This window comes from Bos indicus x Bos taurus, chromosome 20 (genome assembly GCF_003369695.1).
Source record: "Bos indicus x Bos taurus breed Angus x Brahman F1 hybrid chromosome 20, Bos_hybrid_MaternalHap_v2.0, whole genome shotgun sequence".
In the NCBI taxonomy this organism is placed as follows: domain Eukaryota; kingdom Metazoa; phylum Chordata; class Mammalia; order Artiodactyla; family Bovidae; genus Bos; species Bos indicus x Bos taurus.
Genome location: NC_040095.1, coordinates 10,081,518 through 10,104,486, shown reverse-complemented (window position 1 = coordinate 10,104,486; position 22,969 = coordinate 10,081,518). Strand labels below are relative to the sequence as shown.

At 43.2% G+C, this 22,969-nt stretch overlaps 1 protein-coding gene across 3 annotated transcripts in view; it reads left to right on the top strand.

Moving 5' to 3' along the window:
* OCLN (occludin) overlaps positions 1–22,969 on the top strand; it is a 48,180-nt gene that overhangs the window by 6,605 nt on the left and 18,606 nt on the right. For all 3 annotated transcript variants that reach the window (XM_027520115.1, XM_027520114.1, XM_027520117.1), the window contains exons 2-4: positions 824–939; positions 4,195–4,873; positions 7,975–8,136. In XM_027520115.1, coding sequence (XP_027375916.1) covers positions 890–939; positions 4,195–4,873; positions 7,975–8,136 — 891 coding nt within the window. In that variant the 5' untranslated portion in view covers positions 824–889. The remainder of the gene's footprint in view (positions 1–823; positions 940–4,194; positions 4,874–7,974; positions 8,137–22,969) is intronic.

The following is a 22,969-nucleotide window of genomic DNA, read 5'->3' as shown; positions in this document are numbered from 1 at the left end:
CTAGGAAAAGGAGATAAGCAGAAAATGTCCACAATCCTAGATTCTTAGATGCTTTTGTAACCCTTTTAAATGACAGAAGAAGCATACTTTTAAACCAGACTATGCTTTAGTTAACATTGAAGGGCTAGAATATGCTAGACACAACTGTATTTGCATTTTCATATGCATTCTCATTTTCTATGAACTTTGAAAAGTAATGAGATAGAATAAATGTCTTTTAAGAAATTTATGTTTATACATCTTTGTGTTCTTCAATGACTGTTTTTTTAAAACACCATTTTTACCTATTACTATCAACAGCTTTGTGAAATTTTCATTGCTGGAACTTATAATTTCAAGTTTAAGCTATATTCGTATGCCAGTGATGTGCAGAGCATAACGTTAGGTGCTCTGAGGACTACCAGGCCAGATGATTCCTTGAGGATGTTGTTCAGTTGCTAAGTTGTGTCTGACTCTTTGTGACCCCATGGACTGTAGTCTACCAGGCTCCTCTGTCCATGGAATTTCCCAGGTAAGAATGCTGGAGTGGGCTGCCATGTCCTTGTCTAGGGAATCTTCCTGACCCGGGGATCAAACCTGTGTCTCTTGCGTTGGCAGGTGGATTCTTTACCACTGAGCCACCAGGGAAGCCCGAATGATTCCTACCCTAGTGATTTCTTATGCTCAAAGAATTCATGGTCTAATGTGCAAAAATGACAGTGGGAAGGACAAGAGAAATAACCATGGAGTGAGACATCATTTGAGATTGCTGTTATTCGTTTTCTTAGTGATGCAAGGAAACCGAGCTCAGTAGTAATGTCATTACCCTACTTGTGTTGCTTAGATTGGCTGATCTCAGGAGGCTCCGGCAGTGCTCATCCTGAAGATCAAGTGACCACTGACACCAGCCATGTCATCCAGGCCTTTTGAAAGTCCACCTCCTTATAGACCTGATGAATTGTAAGTAAATATGTAATTCTTTCTTTTTTTTTTTTTTTTAAGGCCTTGCTTGTGAGATTTTATTAATAGTTTCCCAACCAGGAATTGAACTCGGGCCCTTGGCAGGAAGTGAGAGCACAGTCCTAACTGCTGAACAGCCAGGGAGTTCCTCCTTTTTCTTTTTTAAAAGTCTATTACATGTTTAAAAAAAGTGTGTAGTTGAAACTTTCATCTGTTACGTGTTTGCTTTAAAAGTAAAATGACGTGGATTTGTAAAATCAAATTGAACCAAAGGGTATTCAGTGAAGAGTGAGCTCCCCTCTTACCTTCAACTTCCAAGATGACAGTTTTTTTCTGCAGTGGGAGCCATTGTCACTTGTTTTTTCATTGTTGCTACAATATATTCTGAGCTTATATTTGTGTGTATATTTGTTTTTAAAAAATGGTATGAAGCTTCCATAGTAATGCCTTGTTTGTTTGTTTTTGTCTGTGCTGGGTCTTCACTGCTGAGAGGGCTTTTCTCTGGTTGCAGCAAGCAGGGGCTGCTCTCTGCCGGTGGCGAGCAGGCTTCTCATTGTGGGGGTTCCTCTTGTTGCGGGGCGCGGGCTCTAGGGTGTGCGGGTTTCAGTAGTTGAGGCACGTGGGCTCAGGAGCTGGGGCTCCGGGCTCTAGAGCGCCGGCACAGCAGTCGTGGTGCGTAGGCTTAGTTGCCGCCTGCCATGTGTGATCCTCCCAGATCAGGGATTTTTACCCATGGCTCCTGCATTGGCAGGTGGATTCTGCACCACTGAGCCACCAGGGACGTCCTCAGTGCCTTGTTTAGATGACTGTTGGCAGTAGTCAGGTTTTCAAATAGCATGTTTATTGAGAGAGAATTCACCCACTGTACGGTTCACCCATTTAGAACGGGCGGTCCATTGGTTTTAGTGTATCCCTTCACCACAGTTGGTTTTAGCACATTTTCATCATCCCCTTCCCAAAGAAACCCCTCTGTCCAGTAGCACTCTCTGGTTCCCCCCAGGACTAGGCAACCACCAAGCCCACTTTGTTTCTGGATGTGTCCATTCTGGACATGTCATATAAACGGAATCTTACAATGTTTGGTCTTTTGTGACTGAATTCTTTCACTTGGTATGTTTTCCATGTCCTCATAATCTTTATTTTTTGGAGCAGTTCTGGGTTCACAGCAAAACTGAGAGGAAGACATAGAGATTTCCCTGCCCCTACACATGCACAGCCTCCCCCACTATTAATATTTCCCACCAGAGCGGTGTGTTTGTTCCAGCTGATGAACCTCTACTGACACGTCACCTGAAGTATGTAGTCGATACTGGGGTTTTCTCTTCCCGATGTCAGATTCTTCACAGGACGAGCACTGTGTGTTTTGCCCTTCACAGCACGTCTCAGTCTGGACCAGCCATATTTCAAGTGTCCCATCTGTCTGTTGGGCTAGTGGCTGCCATATTAGCACAGCTCTGTAGCATCCTATCGTGAGGCTCTACCACAGTCCTCCATGGCACTCTGGGTAGATGTTCAGACTGTTTCCAATTTGAGATTATCATAAGCAATGTTTCTGTGAACATTACACAGTTAATGGAATTATAAGTGATACAATCATTTTTGGAAAACAGTTTGACATTGTCTAGTAGAGCTGAAAATTTTAAAAGTTTGATCCAGAAATTCTGCTCCTGGGTATATACCCTAAAAAAAGTGGCTTTGTGTACCAGGATTTAAGTAGGAGATTGTGTTAGAGCTATGCTGTTCGTGACAGCCCTAAATGGACACAACCCGAATACCCAAGTAGAATGTGGTACAGAATTTTCTTCACATTTTCAGTGTTCTCCAGTTTCTCCATTTCCTTTTCATTCTCATATACTCAAGTAATTCATCTAATTCTCATGGTGAGAAGCCTCCAGTAGGAAGCTATCTCCTTTGGCATGTGGAAGATGGTTTGTGGAAATAAGGGCAAAAACAAAAGGGGCTTTAGTCATTTTAGGAATTGAATTTATCTCCCCAGGGCCCACAGTTTTTAGATTCAGTTGTCCACACGTTAGTGTGTCTGTTACAGGCTGCTGTGTGTTTATGGTTAAATTACTGGAGTTCGCAGGGTATTTTCATAAAAAAAGATTCAAGATCTCATTAGCCATCATCTTAATGAGCCCTCATTAACGTTTCATCTACTTTGTAGGTCTTGCCTTAACTGGCAGCAGCTCACGTAGTAATTTGTTTAATGTCTTACTGCCCTGCCAATGAGGGGCAGGGCGGTAAGACATTAAACTCGGTGAGGAGCACTCTGTGAGGGGCCTGGACTGAGGCTTTCCTGTCTGTTGTTTTGTTTGCAGTGCCTGGCACAGAGCCCAAGATGTGTCGGCCTGGCGGCTCCAGTAAATAGCTGCTAAAATGAATAAGGGAATAAATATGCTTTCTTAAGGAAGAGAGCTAGGCAGCCAGAAACTGACCAGTGTGGGCCAGTGCAGGTGTCACGTCTAAAGGAACTGGTCTCCATCCACAAAGGGAAAGGATTGATGCCATTGTTCTCAACTGCCTAGGTCCCATCCCCAGCGATTATGATTTAACTGGTCTGGAGTGCTATTTCTGGGGATTTTACACATTCCCTGGGTGATTCTCAAGTGTAGAACTTGAGAACCTCTGCTCCATAGAAACTAAGCAGTCATTCACAATGTAGCATCAGCAGCATCTGGAAACTTCTACTCCAGACCTGCAGACTAAGCAATTCTGGGGATGAGGGCCAGCAAACCCTCCAGGTGATGCTGATGTGTCTGCACAGATACCTTTACTGTTCAGTGGGTGTCTGAGTCTGCTGGGGATATCTGTAGTAGAGTATCATAGACTGGGTGGCATCAGAAATTTATTCTCACAGTTCAGCGGCTGGAAGTCCAAAGGCAGGTGCTGGTGGAGGCCCTCTTCCAGATTGCAGACTGCCAACTTCTTGAATCCTCACATTGTAGAAGGGGTGAGCAGGCTCTCTAGGGCCCTTTTTATAAGGGCACTAATCCCATTCATGAGAGCTCCACCCTCATGACCTAATTACTTCCCAAAGACCCCACCTTCTAATACCATTACATTGAGTGTTAGGATTTTGATACTTGATTTGGGAAGGGCGGGGAGACACAAATTGCCCCACTGCAGTGGGGCAGTACAAATAATAGTTTCCTTTGCCAACGGTTTGTTTAAATTATTCCAGGTACTTTTATATGTTCTTTCTGCTTACCGCTAAAAAGTGCTAACTTAAAATTGTTTTTGTGTGCATTTCAGCAAACCTAATCACTACACACCAAGCAATGACATATATAGTGGAGAGATGCACGTTCGACCAATGCTCTCTCAGCCAGCATATTCCTTCTACCCGGAAGATGAAATTCTCCACTTCTACAAATGGACCTCTCCTCCCGGAGTAATTCGGATCCTGTCTATGCTTGTTATCGTGATGTGCATCGCCATTTTCGCCTGTGTTGCCTCCACTCTTGCCTGGGACAGAGGCTATGGAACCTTAATGGGAGCTGGTGTTAACTACCCTTATGCAGGAAGTGCCTTTGGTAGCTACGGAAGTGGCTATGGCTACGGCTATGGCTACGGTTATGGCTATGGAACAGGCTATACAGATCCCAGAGCGGCAAAGGGATTCCTGCTGGCCATGGCTGCCTTTTGTTTCATTGCTGCATTGGTGATATTTGTTACCAGCGTTGTAAGGTCAGGCATATCTAGAACAAGAAGGTATTATTTGACTGTGATAATAGTGACTGCCGTCCTGGGCATTATGATGTTTATTGCCACAATTGTCTATATAATGGGAGTCAATCCAACTGCCCAGGCCTCTGGGTCTCTCTACAGTTCACAGATATATGCCCTCTGCAACCAGTTTTATACACCTGCAGCTACTGGACTCTACGTGGATCAATATTTATATCACTACTGTGTGGTGGATCCCCAGGAGGTAGGAGTAGTTTTGTTTTTTTCCTCCCCTCTTTCCTTGGGTCAGAGGTTCTCATCTTGGGATGCTTAATAGATTCACTTGGGAATGTTTAAAAAAGTAGTGATGCCATGGCCCCACTGCTGTTTAAATCAGAATCTGAGAGAAGGGCTGTGTGTCCTTTAAGGTATAATTCACATACCATCTAATTCTTCCACTTAAAGTACAGTTCACTTGTTTCTAGTATATTCACAGAGTTGTGCAACTGTCACCACAGTTCATCTTCGAACACTTTCCCGGCCCTAGAAAGAGACCCCATCCTCATGAGCAGGCACTCCTCATTTCCCTAACCGTCCCCAGATCCAGAAACCACTAGTCCTTTTCTAGAGATTTGCCTCTTCTGGATATTTCATATAAGCAGAATCGTACAGTATGTGTTTTCTTTATGACTGGCTTCTTTCACTCAGCAATAATGTTCTAATGTTCATCCATATATAGTATATACCAGTGCTTCATTCCTTTTTATTGCTGAATGCTATTCCATTGTGTGCATATACCACATTTTCTTTATTGTTGGCTGATAGGCATTTGGCTGTATTTCGGCTGTTATGAATAATGCTCTGAACTTTTGTGTGAAACCTGTTTTTATGTGACTTGAGTTTAGTATATACTTAGGGGCAGAATTGATGGGTCTTATGGAAACTCTTCATTTAAACTTGAGAGAAACTATCACATTCTTCTCCAAAGAGGTTGCATGATTACACATTTACCAGAAATGTACGAAGATTCCAATTTCTCCACAGCCTCAGCAGCATTGTTTTTCTGTTTGATTCTAACCATGCTAACCCTCCCAGCATCAGGGTCTTTTCCAATGAGTTAGTCCTTTGGGCACTGATGCGAAGAACTAACTCATTGGAAGAGACCCTGATGCTGAGAAAGATTGAAGGCAGGAGGAGAAGGGGCCAACAGAGGATGAGATGGTTGGATGGCATCACCAACTTGATGGACATGAGTTTGAGCTGGGAGTTGGTGATGGACAGGGAAGCCTGGCGTGCTGCAGTCCATGGGGTTACAAAGAGAAACGACTGAGCAGCTGAGCTGAACTGATGCCAATGAGTGTGAAGTGATACTGGTTTTGATTTGCATTTCCTTGATAGCTAATGATATTTTCTTGGGCTTATTGGCCATTAGTATATCTTCTTTGGAGAAATGGTAATTCAGAATCTTTGTTTTTTAGTGGGGGTATTTGGATTTTCATTATTGAGTTGTGAGAAATTTTATTTGGCTACAAGTCCCTTATAAGTTTTTCTCTCCATTTTACATCTAGATGATGCTCTTTGCACAAAAGTTTTTCATTTCGATGAGATCTGATTTTTCTTTGTTGCTTGTGCTTTTGGTGTCTAAAAACACTTTGCCTAATTCAAGGTCATAAAGATTTACTGTGATGTTTTCTTCCAAGAGTTTTATAATTTGAGTTAACGTGGGTCACATCGTAAGGGAGGGGTCCAGCATTTCTTGCATGTGGATATCCAGTTGTCTTAGTATTATTTATTGAAATAACTCTCCATTGAGTTATTTTCATGCCTTTGTCAAAAATGAATTGACCATAAATGTGATGATTTATTTCTAGACTCTCAACTTGTTTCCATTAACCTGTGTTTCTGTTCTTAAGTCAGTACCACACTCCTTGATTGCTACAGCTTTGTCATCAATTTTGAAGTGGTGGTCCTCCAAATTTGTCCTTATTTTTCATGATTTTGTGGTTTAGATTCTAGGTCTCTTGTATTTTCATATGTGTTTTAGGATCACCCTGCCCATTTCTGCAAAAAAAAGCCAGCTAGGATTTGGAAAGATTGCTTTGAATTTGTAGATCAACGCAATTCTTCAAAATCTTAGCTGGGAGAAGAATTGTCATCTTTATAATGTCTCCTGCTTCGTGAACATAGGGTGTCTTTCCATTTACTTGGGTCTTCTTTACTTTCTTTTAAAACTGTTTGCTAACTTTCGTTGTTTAAGTCAGTATTTCAAAAAGCTGTTAGGTGATTCAAATGTACAGGTGCGGTTGTAAAGCCTGCCTTCTATAACCATGCGTCATTCTAATTAAAGTGTTTCTAAGTTACTAACCTTTTTTGCTTTGTTTTCTCCTTACACTGACCCAGGAGTTTTCGTTCTTTACCTGAATGAGTCACTTCTCGGGGCTAGACCTTCTCCAATGGCTACCATTATTTTGAAGACTGAAATGTAGGTTTCAGAGTATTTGTTGTTGACATTTGGTAAATAGGCCTGAGGGTCTTACCATACTGTCATCCTTCTTAGTTCTCTGACTACCTGAAACCTCTATTCTTTGAAAAAGGTTATGACTGTTAGACCAGCTAGAGAGAGAGCTTCCTCTTAGCAGACATTCAGACCAGAGTTCTGGTACCTGTTCAACTCTAAGTGCCTCCAGGCCAGTATACCATGTAACATACCTGTCAGACACTAGAACTGTCAGAGGTAGGGTTTCCTTGTCACAGGTCCTTCTAGTAAGTACACAAAAGACACCCAAAACAGAGAAAACTAACAGACTAAATGAATTATCAGCCCATTTTCTTTAATTTATAGCTTGGTTAGATTATGTCTGCATTATTTATGGTAAGGCAGATTCTCTTTGGACTGAAGGTTACATTCAGTGTAAAAAGTTGAGCCAAGCATGTGTTATGAACAAGACTATGTAAGCATGATTGGATATTTGAAACAACTTCTGTGAATAACATTTTTCAAAACCCTTTAGAAGTATGCCAGGGATTGAGTTAATTTATTGGCCGTTATCCTCTATGAAAATATGGCCCCTAGTTCTCAGACTTTAGAACTAGTTTTCCATAATTCTAAAACAGGGATCATTATTCCAAGGATTGACTCATGGTTGAGGTGTGTGTATGTCTCTGTGTGTATGTGTGTCTTTGTGCGTTTTGCTAGCCTTAACCCATGTGGCTTGGGCTAGGTTTTGCAGTCTTACAATGTAACCATTTGTATCAGTTTTAGAGCAGTTAAGCTAGTTAGTAGGGCCTTAGGTATTTGTAGAGTTGGATTGGAGTAAAGTAAACAATTAAAAGCTAAATATCTCAATATCTTTAATCTCTTTTTAGGCCATTGCCATTGTACTGGGGTTCATGGTTATTGTGGCTTTTGCTCTAATGATTTTCTTTGCTGTGAAAACTCGAAGAAAGATGAACCGCTATGACAAGTCAAATATTCTGTGGGACAAGGAACGTATTTATGATGAGCAGCCTCCCAATGTTGAAGAGTGGGTAAGTGTTTTATGAAAGTCAGTAAACATCCAGTTTTGCTTTGTTTTGTGTTTTTTTCCCTATAAACACCCCAGATCTGCCTTTAAATTTGATCTAGTGTGCTTTGTGAAACTTTATTCTTAGAATTATTGTCTTTGTATATTGCAAAAGTGGAGGCCTCAGGTTTTACTTTGAACATTAATAAAGTGGGGTGAGTGGACATGGATTTACTCCGAGGTAAAAAGCCAGATTTCTGTTTCTAAGAAGTGGATCTAGGCCCTGAGCAGAAATGGCTTTTAAGGAATCACGAGGGACAAAAAACGTACGTGGCTTTGAAGAACGAAAACAACTCCTCTCCCCTTCGCTTTTATTTTCTTGCTAATCGTTTTGGAGGGAAGCAGGGTCTTCGGTCAAGATCCGCAAGGGTGTTTTTAGGGTGGTGGCAGGTGGGAAATCTTTAAACCTTTTACATGGAGAACAGCCTGGTGACTCACAAGCACTAACATAGATATATGAAATACTTTAGTGAAGGCAGAGATTACGGCAGGTTCTGGTTTTTTTTTTTGGCATATACTGTTAATGCTACCAGTAGATGGCTTCCTAAATGATGTGAAAGTGTAGAAAGTCTCTCTTACCAAAAATACCTCCCAAATGCATGTTACTGATGAGATAAACTGGGACTTAGGGCCCTTTGCTGCAGTGCTTGCACCTAGACACATCTCTCCTGGAGCAACAAAATAGGAATTATCTGGGACTAAAAATAACTGCATGCATGCACAGTTGGGGCAGATTCTGGACAATGGACACAAAGAAACCAAAAAACCCAACTGCTATTTTTGAGGAGCCTGGAGCAAAAGCAGAGGGTCAGGAGCAATAGCCTGGTATTGCACAGGCCCCTGCACACAGCACCACCTAAGCGGTGGGCAAACCACCTCGGCAACCCCTCTGACTCGACCCTGGGATACACCCTACCCTCACTCCATTTGAAGACTAAGCCCACCACCCCCTCAAGAATCAGGCAAGCAGGGGAACCAGTTATTTGTTTTTGCTCCCCCTACTGTAGCAGGGGCCCCAGTAAAGCCTTGCCTGAATTTCTTGTCTGTGATCTTTTTTTTTTTTTTTTTAGTTAAGGAGGCCAAGACCCCTGGTCGTAACACTGATAGCTAACTAACCTGTTTTTAGGGATGTTCCAAGCTTTGTTTCGTGGAAATGCTGTGTTATGATGTTCTTGAGAGAGCAGCCTCAGAAACTGCCTTCCTTGGTTTCTTTGAGCAGATTTGTTTCTTGCCATGAAGGTTAGTTGAGACTCCTGGATTCTGGTTCCAGGATAGGTTGGTTTTGGCCAGTGGGAGCAGAGCGGAGTGGGTTGAGGGTGCATCCTGCTGGTCAGGTCTAGGGTGGAGATACTGATCATCTGGAAGGCTCCTAGCTCTTGCATACTGTGTACCTGATATTTGAAGAAATTTAGGAATGTAGATGAAATTTTCCTAGTGGAGGTACTAAGACAAAGCAGTCAGGAAAATCAGAAGGTATGGTCTGTGGATGCCTGTGTTCCTGACCTCTCCTGGAAGCCTGCTGCTTGTTTTTCTCATTTTTCCCCCCATGACTTGTGAGGGTGTTGGCGATTGTTTTCTTTTGACCTTTAGCTCCAGGCAAAGCCACCTATAGAGGGACTAGGACAGTCTGTTGTGAACTGTGAAGTCAGGGTTTCGCTGAGAGTTTCTGGGTGTGTCAGTTTTCACTGGCTGTTGGATTTGTTTACTTAAGGTTTCGAGAGCCTAAAAACTGACTCAGGAGAGACCAGGGCCAGAGATATTACAGTCCCAGGGAACTTTGACTTCTCATCTGACTTTACTGTCCTGAAAGTTTAATCAGTTCTAGGTGCTTTTGATAATTTGACAGAAGATAGCGATAGTAACTTAGGGAGGTGGTGATGATGACGAAGTGAAGGGACTTTTAATTTTTAAAAAGGCATTATTTTTATAATGCTTCCTCACTGAACCTCTAGAAATTTGATAGCTAGCCTATAGATTGTTTCAGGTGAACTTCATAGTTTGTCTATAGTAATAAATGTTTCATCATATGAAGGTAGATAATCATCTGTTGAATAGCAGATGTGAGACTTTGAACACACTAATGTTTCATGCAAAACTTAATCACTTAAATTCCTCTTTTCCTTTTCCCTTGTTTTCCCAACTGAAGCATCTAAGAAAGGCTGTTTGAAATAAGGCCTTGGTTTAAGCTACAGGTATTGTGTTTTTCCTTCCATTTTTCTCTGTCCCTCACCTGCTCAGGTGTGCTTTGCTGAACTCAGCCCCTCATTTTCATTTTTGCCTGAGTTTATGTCCACAACCAGATGCAGACACTTACTCTCTTTTCTCCACTCTTACGCAATAATTCTGCTCCAGTGGGTTTCACTCCGATAACATAGCTGCCCAAGTGGAAACGTTTGATGCTGCATCTACAGTGCCTGACAGTGGAGCGGACTAGTATTTTTTCTTTTTGGTTATTAAAAATTAATATCATAAAAATAACCTCCACTTGAAATAATGGAAGAGAATCTAAATTAATAACTTGTACTACGTGATAATTAAAATTTGAATTCTAATTATGGATAAGTAAGACCTATATATATAAGTAAGACATATAGCAAAGTAGCGCTCAAAATTCTCCAAGCCAGGCTTCAGCAATACGTGAACTGTGAACTTCCAGATGTTCAAGCTGGTTTTAGAAAAGGCAGAGGAACGAGAGATCAAATTGCCAACATCCGCTGGATCATGGAAAAAGCAAGAGAGTTCCAGAAAAATATCTATTTCTGCTTTATTGACTACGCCAAAGCCTTTGACTGTGTGGATCACAATAAACTGTGGAAAATTCTGAAAGAGATGGGAATACCAGACCACCTGACCTGCCTCTTGAGAAACCTATATGCAGGTCAGGACGCAACAGTTAGAACTGGACATGGAACAACAGACTGGTTCCAAATAGGAAAAGGAGTCTGTCAAGGCTGTATATTGTCACCCTGCTTATTTAACTTATATACAGAGTACATCATGAGAAACTCTGGGCTGGGAGAAGCGCAAGCTGGAATCAAGATTGCCGGGAGAAATATCAATAACCTCAGATATGCAGATGACACCACCCTTATGGCAGAAAGTGAAGAGGAACTCAAAAGCCTCTTGATGAAAGTGAAAGAGGAGAGTGAAAAAGTTGGTTTAAAGCTCAACATTCAGAAAACGAAGATCATGGCATCCGGTCCCATCACTTCATGGGAAATAGATGGGGAAACAGTGTCAGACTTTATTTTTCTAGGCTCCAAAATTACTGCAGATGGTGACTGCAGCCATGAAATTAAAAGACGCTTACTCCTTGGAAGGAAAGTTATGACCAACCTAGATAGCATATTCAAAAGCAGAGACATTACTTTGCCAACAAAGGTCCATCTAGTCAAGGCTATGGTTTTTCCAGTGGTCATGTATGAATGTGAGAGTTGGACTGTGAAGAAAGCTGCGCGCTGAAGAATTGATGCTTTTGAACTGTGGTGTTGGAGAAGACTCTTGAAAATCCTTTGGACTGCAAGGAGATCCAACCAGTCCATCCTAGAGGAGATCAGTCCTGGGTGTTCATTGGAAGGACTGATGCTGAAGCTGAAACTCCAGTACTTTGGCCACCTCATGCAAAGCACTTGACTCATTGGAAAAGACCCTGATGCTGGGAGGGATTGGGGGCAGGAGGAGAAGGGAACGACAGAGGATAAGATGGCTGGATGGCATCACCAACTCAATGGACATGAGTTTGGGTGAACTCCAGGAGTTGGTGATGGACAGGGAGGCCTGGCGTGCTGCAATTCATGGGGTCACAAGGAGTCGGACACGACTGAGCTGCTGAACTGAACTGGAGACATATATAAGGGCTTCTCAGGTGGTACAGTGGTAAAGAATCCACCTACCAATGCAGGAGTTGTAAGAGACGTGAGTTTGATCCCTGAGTCAGGAAGATCTGCTGGAAAAGGCAACCCATTCCAGTATTCTTCCCTGGGAAATCCCATGCACAGAGGAGCCTGGCAGGCTATAGTTCATTGGATCGCAAAGAGTCAGACACGGTTGAGCACAAGACAGCATATATATGTATATAATATGGTAATAATGGGTTGTTTGGGGTAGGGGTGGGTATCTTTCTAAACTTATTGAAGGAACAGTTACCTGCTGAATATTTGTTTACTCCTTCTCTACACATTGGGGTATGTCTAGAAATTCATTATTAAATCTTACTGCCTTTCTTAGATTTTTAAAATCTTTAGGTTAAGAGAGCAAAGCATCAGCTCAACAAGCTGAGCCTTCAGAGTTTTTTAAGCAGGTTTCAACCCATTTGTATTATCTGTGAGAAAACCTGCAACTTTCTAATTTACTGTGTCTCAATCTCCACCACAATAGTTTCTCTGCCTTCTTAGGAATCTTAGGGCTGTTTTTTTTCCCTCCCCTTTCTGGATATCTTGTGCTTTGTAAAAATAAACAGGCCATGTTTGCACACTGGATGTTTTGTAGTCAGTTAAGTTTGTACCAACATTGTTGTATTTTAAATACTTAAAGGCTCTGTTAGTGAAACTTCTAAATCCTAATTTTTTTCTATTATGTCCTCAAACCCCAGGTTATTACTTTTTCTGAATTAAAAAGTATATATATGATTATTTATCTGATTGGTAACTGTGAATAATTTTTCAGATACTGTGAAGTATGAAGAAAATTCTGCCATCTAGAGTTACCTTTTTGGTGTATTTTCTTTACTCCTTTTCCTCTCCTATTGCTTATTCTAATTCAGAAGTATGATTATAGTCCTTATCAGTGTCAAATTCTACCTTTTTAACTTGCTCTTAGAGGCTTTTTTATCACATCATTAAATATTCCTCAAAAAATTTTTTTTTAAGTTTTTTTTTTTTTTTTTTTTAATGTAGACCATGTTTAAAAGTCTTCTATTGACTTTGTTACAGTATTGCTTCTGTTTTAAGTTTTGATTTTTTGGCCTCGAGGGATGTGGATCTTAGCTCCCTGACCAGGGATTGAACTCCCACACCTTGCATTGGAAGGTGAAGTCTTAACCGCTGTACTGCCAGGGAAGTCCCCTCCTCAAAGTGTTTTGATACTGTTAAAAACTTTTACTGAAGTGTAACATGTATATCCATATGCACACAGAATAAAGGACATTAAGTGCACTAAATTTAATTATATGGCTTGGTGAAGTTTTACACATATAAGCCCATTTGCAATCAGCAGCTAAATCAAGATACAGTACATTCCAGTGTCCAGGGTTTTCTCATGCCTCTTGGTCAGTACCCCCTAGGGGGTGGTGACTCCTCTTATTTCTCTCAGATCAGTTAGATTCGCCTATTCTTAAACTTCACATAAATGGAATTATGTGCTGTGTGCTTTTGTGTCCACTCAACATAATGCTATGAGATTCATTTATTTGTTGCATTGGTCAGTGTGATACTTTTTATTTTTGTATGTTTCGGCAAGATAAAAGCTTTCTAATTACTCCTTTAAAAAAAAAAATCCATGGCCAAAATTATAATTTTTCAAAAAAAAACAAACAGAAAACCACAAAACAGGGCAGTCTGCCTCCCATCCTTATGTTTCCATTTGTCTATTTCCGGGTATCTTTCACACCCTCTCCCACACTCCTAAGTGCTCTTCTTGGTGTCTTATAATTCCTTTCAGTGCTTTATTTCCTGAAAAAAAAAAAACAAAACACTCCCTGCTTTTTTATGCAGAAGTTAACGTACTGATCACACCATTCTGTCTGCACCTCACCCTTTTGCTTGACAGTGTGTCTTTTTTTAAAAAATAAAATATTTATTCAGCTGTGTTGGGTCTTCATTGTGCCACGTGGACTCTCCAGTTGTGGTGTGTGGGCTTATTTGCTCTGCAGCGTGTGGGACCTTAGTTCTCTGACTAGGGATCAAACCCGAGTCCCCTGTATTGTATGGCAGATTCTTAACCACTGGACCACCAGGGAATTCCCGACAGGGTCTTTTTTTGTGAAGTCATTTTATTTATTTATTCATTTCTTTTCGGCTGAGCTGGGTCTTTGTTGCTGCTCTCGGGCTTTCTCTGCTTGCAGCAGGCAGGCTCAGTAGCTGTGGCAGGTGGGCTTCGTTGCCTCACAGCATGTGGCATCTTCCCGGATCAAGGATCAGACCCGTGTCCCCTGCACTGGCAGGCGGATTCTTAACCCCTGAACCATTAGGAAAGTCCTGCAGTGCATCTTGGTGATCTTTCCTCACCACTCGATAGCCTCTTTGTGGTATGGATGTACCATGGTTTATGTAATCATTCTCATTGGTGGGTGCATTTGTTGTTTAATGTTACAGACAGTAATAGGATTTAAAAAAAAAAAAGAAAGCTTGGTATGCCTTGTAAACATGTTTGTCCATGTATATACTTCTGTAGGCTGACTTTCCTATAGTATTACTGAGTTAAGGGGTATATATACACACACGTCTGTAATTTTGATAGACAGTGAGAAATTGCCCTTCAAAGGAGATGTACCAATTTATACAGCTATCGGCAATGTGTGAAATTCTGGTTCTACACACCTTTTCTAGTAACATTCCACTGGAGAGATGTATTTGACCAATCTGTATTGTTGTGTATTAGGTTTTTTCCAATTTTTGACCAGAATAGTTATGTAATAATAAAGTCATTTTCTTACAGTAAGTATGTGTAACGTTTTTTGAAAATGGAGAAAATTGATGTTGAGGGTAACTTTGCTATTATATAAACAGAAAGCTTTTTTTTTTTTTTAATTTATTTTGAACTGGAGGACAACTGTTCTACAGTATTGTGCTGGCTTCTGCCACACATCAACATGAGTCAGCCATAGGCACACACATATCTCCTCCCTCCGGAACCTCCCTCCCACTTCCCACCCGATCCCACCCGTCTAGGTAGTCACAGAGCAGTGTGTGTCTGTGGGCTCCCTGAGTCATGCAGCAAATTCCCACGGGCCACCCAGATGTTTCACTGTCAGTCTCTCCGTTCATCCCACCTTCCCCTTCCCCCACTATGTGCCTGGGCTCACATAAAGTGACAAAACCAGGGTCGGAGCCCCAGTTGAGCATTTCGATGCCAAAGTGCTCTTAGGGAAAGCCTTAATGATTATATATTCTCTCTCTCTAATTGGACTCGAGTGCACGGAAATTGGTTTTTCCCCATTCTTTGTTCATGACCTGGTCGTCTTTGGTCCATTCATAACCCTCTTGTTGTGTTTGTTGATTTGTTTCATCATGAACACCCATCGTCCTGCCATACATCCTGCATTACTAGGTCTCAGTTACATTAGCCCGTGTTTTTCACTCTCCCCCCCACCTGCTTCTGCCTGCTCTCAGAGGTGACCTGTCCTGGCAGGCCTCCCCTGCTTTCATTAGAAAAGACCACTGTGTGTTCCTTTCCGTTTCTGTTGTCTTGATCGCATGGCTGAAGTGCTTCTCGGTGCTAGAAGTGGAACTCGTGGTTCCACTGTGATCAGAGTAGATCCTCAGATGTTCTCACACTGAGCAGACTTCCTTGCCGGTGTCCTGGGTACACTTACCAGCTCTGCAGGGTAGCCCTGCTTTAGAGGACACCTCTTGTTCAGTCTCAGGTGAACAGCCCTGGAGGACTGGTAGTCTTCCCCTTTCCTCCACTCTTGCTGTGTGTGTTCTTCTTTACTTAGAAGCAGTGTGTCAGGCAGGTAGAATACCAGGGTTTGAATTCCAGCTTCCCTGCTTTCGCTGTGACTCTTAAGATCAGTTCTGTTCTTTTTAACCTATGTGTATGTCAGGGAAGCCTCGTTTGGAGACGATTCCTGGCAGACAGACAGTGGTGGACCCTAAAGCTCTGGGTTTGAGTCCTGATTCCAGCACTCTTTGGTAAACAGATTAACCCTTCTGATCCTCAGTTTTCTTATTTATGAAATTGGCTGTTATTTGGTCTGCCTCTCAAGACGAATGTGAGATGCCTGTGGGAGAATGAAGACGACCAGTAAAATATGGCTGTCTGCCTTACAGGGAGAGTGAAAGGAAAACAGCTGATTGTGCAGAAAAGAATTTTGCATGAGTACCAGTTATAGTTGACAAAAACAGAGCTTAAATTAGAAGAGGTAAAAAGGAATTTATCTGCAACATTTCAGATGGTAATTTATGAAACCTAGAAAGAGTTGAAACAACTTAGTCACAGAGGCAAGGACACGGCTGTGTATCAGGAACAGCTAGAGTCAGGACTTCAGGGCCGTTGGGATCTGCTTTCTCATCTCGATTCCCTCCTGCCCGGTAGGCTTCATTTTCTCACGTAGAAGGCGAGCAGAAAGCAGCTACTGAGAACTCTTGAGTAGTGCTTCACCTAAGACTGACCAGGAGAGGAGGCGCAGATGAATGATTAGGCCTGGGTCAGGTGGCCATTCTCACACTAAGCACTGTGCCCAGGACAGGGCCCTTCGCACATCATCTGGCTTGCGGCATCTGGCTGATACCCTTACACCCATGAATATGAGTGGTACATGTTAATCTTTCTGTTCAAATCTCTTCCCCCACCTGCATTTTCAGAAGGTCATAAATATAAATATCAGTACATACATCTTCATTTTCTGTAAATTCTTAGAACTTGGGATCTGGCTTTGGAAAAGCACACACCTACAGAAAATATTAAAGAACTGATTGTAAGATGTGTGTACTTGAAATTAGTTTTAGTTGATAGTTGATACCTGCGGTATTCTGGAGAAATAGTTACTAGAAGTTAAGCACTTCATTTTCAGATGCTCCTATGAATAACTTTTGGTTTCGCTTTGGTAAAGTAAAAGAGAGCAGAATCTAAGAGCAGCATGGGACCTTAGGTCATCCAGTCTGTCTCAGTGAACTTACACGAAGGAAGCTGAAGACCTGTGAGGTGGACACAGTAGTAAATGGAGACTTGGTGGTGACTTAATGCATGGGGGCCAGAGGTTTAGACTCTGCTTTCTCAGTACTCTTCAGTGCAGTACATCAGGCTGATTTGGGAGGTGAGCTCCTTGGTCTTCATTTTGGCAAGAAAGTTTTTTAAAAAGTCACAGTAGCTACTGCCCTGGAGATCCAGTGGCTAGGACTATGAGCTCCCGCTGCAGGGGGCATGGGTTCAGTCACTGGTTGGGAAGCTGAGATCCCAAGCATGTTGCATGGTGCAGCCAAAAATTTTTTTTTTTAAAGTCACAGTAAAAGCAAGGTAGGAACCACCATTTCCTAAATAGCCATTATAGGTGTAGCCACTCTGTACATTATTCTTATAATCCTAAGTGCAGTCTTCACAGTGTGGATACTCTTCTTACACGAGGGGACACTGAGGTTTGCAGAGGGCTTCACTAATTTGTCTCAAGCCTGACATACTTAGCAGCAGGATACATCTTACGTTTGCCTTTATAACTTGTGTTTTTTGGCGTGTTTGCCTCTCAGATCTCCAAGCCTCTGTTTTCTTTGCCAGTAGAATTGGGGGAAATAGTTCAGTAAATAGCACGAACATTAAAATGAGGTAGTATGTGTGTAAAGTGCTTTTCTCTACCACAAATCAGTATGCCAGTTTTCAGGGAGTGTTTTCTGCCTGTCTCCTAAGTTGCACATTTTCTTATTATGCCACATGATTTATGTCAGAAGCAAGCACAGACTATGTTTGGAGAGAACATCCCATAAACTGTTTCTCCATTGTTAGCAAGTAGTAAATGAAGGTTGTTAAACACGAGCCTATTTTTAAGTAGGAAATGCTTAGATCTAAAAGTTAACAAGTGTGATAGTTAGCCTTATTTCTAGAAGTTTCTAAGGCTTTGACATTGTGATGCAGGACTGTTATAATGTTGTTCCCAGCACTTACCTGTTAAGGTAGGAGCTAGTGGGGAGGGTCTGGCTGGGTGTAGAGAAGAGGCAGGGTCCTGAACACTGTCCTTTGTGGTCAGCCTTGGCTAGTTTTTGGTTTCTTTGGACTCCGATGAAGATAATCACTTTGCCTGTTCATTTAGTAGGTTCTTCTGTGTACATCGGGAAAATAGAAGTTCCATCCACAGAATATGCTGATCCTGAAACAATGAAAGGGCTTAGGTCAGGGCCAACATATAATTTATTAATTCCCAATCAATTTTAGCTAGAGGAATAATTGTGTTAGTATTTGCAGTGATGGCATGGAATAAAGGAGTTTGGGTAAGAATACCCAAAATATAAATACATTTCATGGTTGCAGTTGTTAAACTGTTGTTCTTCCTCTTACTTGAAAGGTTGCTATAAGATAAGAACAGATGTTTCTCTGAAAGGTGTAGGCAGGCTCTGCATCTCATCTCCTTCCACCCAGGCGGAGCAGGTGACTAGGACGGGGCGGTGGCGGCAGTCAGAGTTAGACAGCTGAAGCAACTCGAATAACTTTTATTTTCAGCCAGTAAGTCCAAGCGCTCTTTAACGTGAAAGCAGCCCTGTGGGCTGCCGACAGTTGGTATACCGGGCTCTCCCCCGGCAAAGGTTTTGCTGTTATCTGTGGCTTTGGGTGGGGTGAAATGGAACGAGAGTGCAAGTGTCCTACCTCGGGACTGACCTTCAGAACCCAGCAGCGTGGAGGACAGAGGCCCTGTCTGTCCAGGGCATCCTGGGGAGCTGCTGTAGACTGTTGTGATGGAAGGTGAGCAGTACTGGAGCTGCCGAGTGTCTCTGGGGCTCTGAACGCAGGGAGTCCTAGATTTCAGCACTCAATATGGTTACATATAGTTTAGCCCCTCAGTCATGTCCGACTCTTTGCAACCTCATGGACTGTAGCCTACCAGGCTCCTCTGTCCACAGGATTTTCCAAGCAAGAGTACTGGAGTGGGTTGCCATTTCCTTCTCCAGAGGATCTTCCCGACCCAGGGATCAAATCTGGGTCTCCCACATTGTAGGCAGGTGCTTTACTGTCTGAGCCACCAGGGAAATCCAGCACTCAATAATTGAGTCAATCCTAAATATAGATATAATGGTCTAAACAGGGCAATTGTCTGTGACGTAGAGGAAAACCTCCCCCCTCCGTCAGTGGTTCTCAGACCTCCCCCCAGCCCCTGTTTCTCCTGCAGCAGATCTGAAATGGGGCCTGAAAACTTGCATCTCTGAGTTCCTAGGTGACGTTGATGCTGCTGGTCTGGGGACCACACTGTGAGAATACTCCACACGGTTCCGTGGAGCCAGACTGCAGCCCTAGCCCTGCCAGCCCAGGGGGTTTTGAGTTAAGATATGCACGTGGGTTTTTCCAGGCAGGGCAAACTTAGAACATGCTGAGGTTGTAGGGAGTGCTGTCGTAAACCGAAGGGGATTTGGAAGGCCAGGTGGTGACTGGCATCGGCTCAGAGTAAGGTGTAAATGCCTGTGACACAGCTGCTGGGGGGGGCCGGCACAAGACGCATGAGTATAAAATGCAGTCTGCTCCACGGTCTCCCTTTCTAGAGCCAGGGACCTTGAATGGGATCACTTACTGAGGGTAAGCTGCTCCACCTCACCCCTTCCAAAGCTCTAGCAATTCACTGACTCTTTCAGAGCTTCAGAATTCCCCTTTGCTGGTGTATGTCACCTATGGGCAGCCTGCGTTTGGATGGGGAGCGTTGTGTTTGCTAAATCCCCAGGGCCAACTGATCAACGTAAATCAATCAGACTCTCAAGCCTGGTCCATGATCTCTTCCTTTGTGGGATTAGTGTATTTGGGAGCGTTTGCCTTCAAGCCACCCAGGGTGGAGAAAAGTCTGAGGGAACTTTCCAGAGTCAGAGGCTTTCCAGTCGCTCTTGTTGGGGGAGCATCTGTGAATGTAAAGTATCAGAAAACAGGAAAAACGAGTTGGACCACTTCATGTTTTGAAAACCTGTAGCGCCAGGGCACAGGGCCAGGAAGGTGGACCTCACATTGTAAAACTGGAGTACAAAACCTCAGGTTGTAAGACTGGACTTGAAGGCGCTCCTCCCCCTGACATCAGGGTTATTTCTCACTGTAATTACCAAGCAGGAAAAGCACCCCCCCCCCCCCCCCCCCCCCCCGTTTCCGTTTTTGAGGGTGGTGTTCCTACACTGACGTAAACAAAGGTGAGATGACTGGAGCACACATTCATAGTAATTTTGTGTCCAAAGCTGCTCTCAGAACCATAGTCTGGTAGGCAAATAAGACTCTTCAAAATGAATTCACATTGTATCTCATTCGGGTGTGGCGAGGAGGTAAGGCTGTGGGGATGGTTCCTTTTCTTACAGGGAATAGTCTGTGCCCAGAGGAGATGGGTACTTCATGCCATATTTAAATTACTGAGGTGTCATTTGTTACGGCAGAAGTCTCTGAGCTCGGGAGGCAGGTGGGCTGCATTTACATCCCCCTTCTACCCTGTCACCTTCTGTGTGACCTGGAGCAAGTTAACTGAACCTTGGAGACTGAGTTTCCCCATCTGACTGTGAAGATAGTTGCATCTTACTCGGCAGTGGTGAGGAACGAATGGGGCCAGGTTTTGCCTGGCATGTGAACTTTACTCTCCTCCTTAGAGGTGGGTGACTTCTATCAGACGGCTGCACCAGTGGGATGCAGGGCCAGTCTCTCTCCTCCTTAGAGGTGGACGACTTCTATCAGGTGGCTGCACCAGTGGGGTGCAGGGCCAGTCTCTCTCCTCCTTAGAGGTGGACGACTTCTATCAGGTGGCTGCACCAGTGGGGTGCAGGGCCAGTCTCTCTCCTCCTTAGAGGTGGGTGATTTCTATCAGGTGGCTGCACCAGTGGGATGCAGGCCAGTCTCTCTCCTCCTTAGAGGTGGACGACTTCTATCAGGTGGCTGCACCAGAGGGATGCAGGGCCAGTCTCTCTCCTCCTGTGTTGTGTGAGCAGCTTGCAATGCAGATGGAACCAAGAGCAAAATGGGGCATGGCTTTTGTTCTAATTCTAGCTGATTTGTGTGGAGAGAAAGGTTTTTTCCCAACTTTCTTTTAGAGGAGAGAATTGATTTAAAGCACTCTTGACCTTTTTTTATTTTTTTTCTTTGACCTTTTCAATCAATTCCATCCCTGACTTCAAGGTGGAGAGGCTTGCTCGTGCACCAGAAATGCTGATCTGCCTGGTTTGGCAGCTCCATCCTCATCCCGGGGAGGAAGGCTCAGTGCCAACAGGTCCTGGGAGGAGAGCTGCGCTGATCCGCCCTCTGTGCCCCACCCTTGGCACCCCACAGGGATGTGGGATGTTTTCATTAATTCTCCAAGGACTGTTGGATGTTACGTGTTACAAAGATTTTTTTTTTCACAAGTGGCATAGACCACTTCTAATGAGTGTAATTAAATTCTGAACAAAATGTTGTCCTCGATATAACTGCCTCTTGTGAAGATCTTTTGAAATTATTTCACTGGAATTTATTTCATTTTGACATTTTAGAAATGTCTTTCTTGATTGGAGTGTGACTCCTAGTAAAACTTGCTGTCATTTTAAGTTACTAACTCTTATTCCTAAACATGGTCGGTGAGTGCTTGTCCTTTTGGAATTTAGCCTCTGTAGTGTGCCTGTTTGGGACTCCTAGGGATCTTTTTCCTCCTCAGCCTCAGCCTCTCTGAGTGTCTTCTGCTGTCTTTTCTTTCCCTTTTATATGAAAAAAACTCTGTCTGTGGGGTAGGGGTCCCACTTGGACCAGGAACTCTCCAGGCAGATCCTAGTGAAGAGCAGCCAGCTGGGCGCTGCCCTGTGAATTTCTGGGCAGGCAACACCCTTTCCCCTCACACCCCACCTTCCCAGAGAGCCTGGGGGTGGATCACCCTCAGGCCCAGGGCTCCTCTTAGCCTCACAGCAGCAAATTCCGGCGTTTGCTTGACTCTCAAACGTTTCTTTCCCCTCAGTACTTAGTAGAAGACATATCTTGTAGAATTTTGTTTTTCACCCTGCTTTCTTTTGCCCCCAATTTCTTAGACCTGCTCTGAAGTTCCTTGAGGAAGACTTCACCATTTACTGTTTAGAATTAAGCCAACTTTTTCTCAGGTTCCAAATCTTTATAAAAACTTACTATAGTTATGAAAATAATAGGGTTGTTTTGTTGTTTGTTTAAAGAACTTTAGCTACCTCTCGTGGGCATTGTGAGCTGGCTTGGGATCCTATCAATAACAACAGTGAGTCTCAAAAATCCCTGTTCTCACCATAGGACACACAGGTTGAGGACTCATATAATGACTGATATGAGTGGCTTCCCCTCCTCCTCCCACTGTCCTTTGAAAGCAGAGGTTTATACTCACTTCTCGTTGGTACCGTGAGAAAAAGTCATATTTCAGCTTCTTTGGGGAAACGTGAAGCATAAAAAGGAAAAAAAAAATGACCTTACTCCTTGTTTTACAAACACATTTTGCCTCTGCCTCTAGACATTTAATTCCTTTCAAGGACAAGGTACTTCTTATTCATCTTTAAGTCTGGCTGGGCATTTTTGTCAGAAATACTTATCACATCACATGTTTGCATGTCATCCTTGCCCAAAAGTGAAGTCACTCAGTCGTGTCCAACTCTTTGCGACCCCGTGGACTGTATGTAGCCCACCAGGCTCCTCCATCCATGGGATTCTCCAGGCAAGAATACTCGAGTGGGTTGCCATTTCCTTCTCCAGGGGATCTTCCCGACCCAGGGATCAAACCCAGGTTTCCTGCATTGCAAGCAGACGCTTTAACCTCTGAGCCACCAGGGAAGCCCATCCTGGCCCAGGGGCCATGCTAATAATCTTTTCTGTATTGTTCTAATTTTAGTGTAAGTAAGTAAGTGTTAGTCACTCAGTCTTATCTGACTCTTTGCAACCCCATGGACTGTAGCCCACCAGACTCCTCTGTCCATGGAATTCTCCTGGCAGAACACTGGAGTGGG